The sequence below is a fragment of the Pollachius pollachius genome, assembly GCF_949987615.1.
Source record: "Pollachius pollachius genome assembly, chromosome: 11".
NCBI lineage: Eukaryota > Metazoa > Chordata > Actinopteri > Gadiformes > Gadidae > Pollachius > Pollachius pollachius.
This window is the reverse complement of record NC_136944.1, coordinates 11,592,855-11,595,547: the sequence shown is the minus strand read 5'-3', so window position 1 is coordinate 11,595,547 and position 2,693 is coordinate 11,592,855. Positions and strand designations below refer to the sequence as shown.

At 46.6% G+C, this 2,693-nt stretch overlaps 1 protein-coding gene across 2 annotated transcripts in view; it reads left to right on the top strand.

Moving 5' to 3' along the window:
• Window positions 1–522: 522 nt before the first annotated feature.
• Window positions 523–2,693, top strand: part of LOC307082136 (Na(+)/H(+) exchange regulatory cofactor NHE-RF2) — a 26,266-nt gene continuing 24,095 nt past the window's right edge. For both annotated transcript variants that reach the window (XM_079745603.1, XM_079745602.1), the window contains exons 1-2: window positions 523–1,222; window positions 2,363–2,693. The exon at window positions 2,363–2,693 is cut by the window's right edge and continues 17 nt beyond it. In XM_079745603.1, the coding sequence (XP_079601729.1) occupies window positions 1,016–1,222; window positions 2,363–2,693 (538 nt within the window). In that variant the 5' untranslated portion in view covers window positions 523–1,015. The remainder of the gene's footprint in view (window positions 1,223–2,362) is intronic.

Here is a 2,693-nt window from a genome sequence, read left to right as displayed (position 1 = left end):
AAGCCAAAATCATGTCGTTCCTCCCCGCCCACCTCCTCCCCCACACTAGAATAGCGTGAAACAGGAAAACCAGAGCATTTTTTTCACCAAAACCGACTCACGGGGCATTCACTGCTACACTGCTACGAATCTGCAACCATCGGCCACTCCGATTTGATGACGCAATTAATCATTGAAATATATAGTGACATTAATATACCGGCAGTAGACATTATCAGGAAGTGGAAATAATATGAGCTTGCTTTGGAATGTAACAAGAAATGTGTGGACGAGGAATAACACATTTTATAGATGTAATCTTGATTTTCATAAATGTAACCTAATAATAACGAAGAAAAAGCATTTTTTTTAAATAAAGTATTTGACGTTTCATCATAGTATAAACGTAATAACCACTGGGGGTCAATGTTGAGTTATATACGTTCTTCAAGTTTAATGGGGGTGGCGCTATTGCACACAAATCCCTGACCCTGTTCAGATGGTAATTTAATCCATATTTGACAACCAGTTGTAATGCTTCAAGGTAATGTGGACAGGAGTGATGGACAGAAGTGCCCAGCCGTTCTTTCTTGCCTTTTGGGACCATGCAGGTTTTCACTGTAGTCGAGTTATTGGTTGTTCTTTTTAACCATGATGAGGAGGATGGGGTTATAATAACTGAAGTCTGAACCACCACGGATCGATTTCGGAGTCGCCAGTTTACGGTTCGCTCGTTTTTTAGCACTCACACAAGAACGCATGACTTGTTGCTCTGCTTTTCACGCTAGTTTTATTGCATAAATTTCGATGGAATTTACACGCTCGGAGTTATAGCCTATTCAGGGGTTGCGAATGGTTAATGTTTAACAACAGCGTAGTTCGTAATGATAAAAAAGCGTAGGCTTGTGATATGGTGGCGGGTTCGATCTGCTAGAGTTTGACTTGTGTTTGGGGTTCCACATTATAAACTTATCGGCGTCTTGATAAACTTTGAACGAAAGGGTGTGTGCGAGGGAGCTTTGAGACAGCGGGGGAAATGGCTGAGGATGAGAAACCACGGCTCTGCTGTATGGCGAAGGGGGAGAACGGGTATGGATTTCACTTGCACGGCGAAAAGGGAAAGAGCGGGCAATACATTCGGAAAGTGGAGGCCGGGACAGCGGCAGAAGCGTCGGGACTGCGCGCTGGGGATCGCGTCATTCAGGTGAACGGAGAGAATGTGGAGAAAGAGACGCACCACAAAGTAAGTATACCTATTGTCAGTGTTGTTCAAATGAATTGCCTCAATTCTTGCATACAACTTAGACTTACAAGTCCATTTATATTACTTTCTTGAGTTATAAACGCACTATTCAACTAGCATAAAAACTCCACCAGGTCAACTAAAGCGACTTAGAGTTGACTATAATTTATATAGGACTATAAATTTAACAGTGGAACTTTCAATGATATTCATTTCATAAATGGACGGTTCTGCTAGTTCCATCCTTAACCTGTGTTGTTGTTACGTCGTTAAAGACTCGGGCCCAACGTGTTCTCTGCTGTTGTGTTTTCCTCGGCAGTATGGAAGGCCATTATAGAGTCGAAGCAATGTGTTGACGTTATGAACGTAGGCTGAGCTGTGTCATGCTGCGTGTATTTTGTTGACTGAAGATATTGATGTGGGCACTGCTTGCGTGAATATTTTGTGATCTACGTGTATTACTTTTAATAATATACAATACATGTGTATGATACATATTTTTGAAAGGAAAATACAAACCGTGAAGAGGTTGCTATTATCTGGTGTGTCTGTGTGTGTGACCCAATGAATTGGGGAGTTATTGGGCTGCTCTGGCGAAGCAATGGAAATGTTGTTGTCGCTTGTTGTGAAAGTGTTATCCTTGAATTCAAACATTATTTCACTCTCTCTCTCCTCTCTTTACTATTTTACTATTATTTCATTTATCAGACACTTTGATCCACTGTGACTTACAGTGAATAAAGAGACAGGTCATTACCGAAGAGGGGTAGGCCTCTTGCTCATTGATAACCCTAACCCTGTAGGCACAAGTAGACCAGCTCTATTTATTATTCATTTATTAACAATTGAATCAATTCAGGAAACAGATTTATCCAAAGCCACTTAGAATGCTTTCAGAAACGAGGAGGAGGTTTCAGCCTCTTGCTTGAAGGTGCCTACAGACAGACTGCATTCCTCGGGCATCTGAACCTCGAGCCCTCACCCCAATCCAGCTGGGAGCAAACCACCTAGCCGCGACATCCTTCTCTTCGCTGTCACCTTCCTCATGTTGCTCCCTTAAACCTCATTTAAAATTGCTGTGTATGAGCTGTCTGCTTGAGCACTCATCTCCTTTGTCCTCTGCCCTGGACCACCCCACAGGTGGTCCAGAGGATCAAGGCGCTTGAAGGGGAGACCAGGCTGCTGGTGGTGGACCGCAGGACGGACGAGCTCCTGCGCAGCCTCCGCCTCACGGCTACGGAGGAGATGGCTGTGAGAGCGCCCGGCCCGGCCCGGCCCGGCCCCGCCCCCGGCCCGGCCCTGCCCGGCCCCGCCCCCGGCCCCGCCCCCGGCCCCGCCCCCGGCTCCACATCCTCGCCTCCCCCGGGGTCACCCCCCAGCCCAGGGGGGAAGAAGAGGGAGAATGGCTCCGTGCCAAAGCAGGGGCAGGCGGGGCCGGGGGCCCAAGGCACCAAGCCCAGGAGGTCGGCCT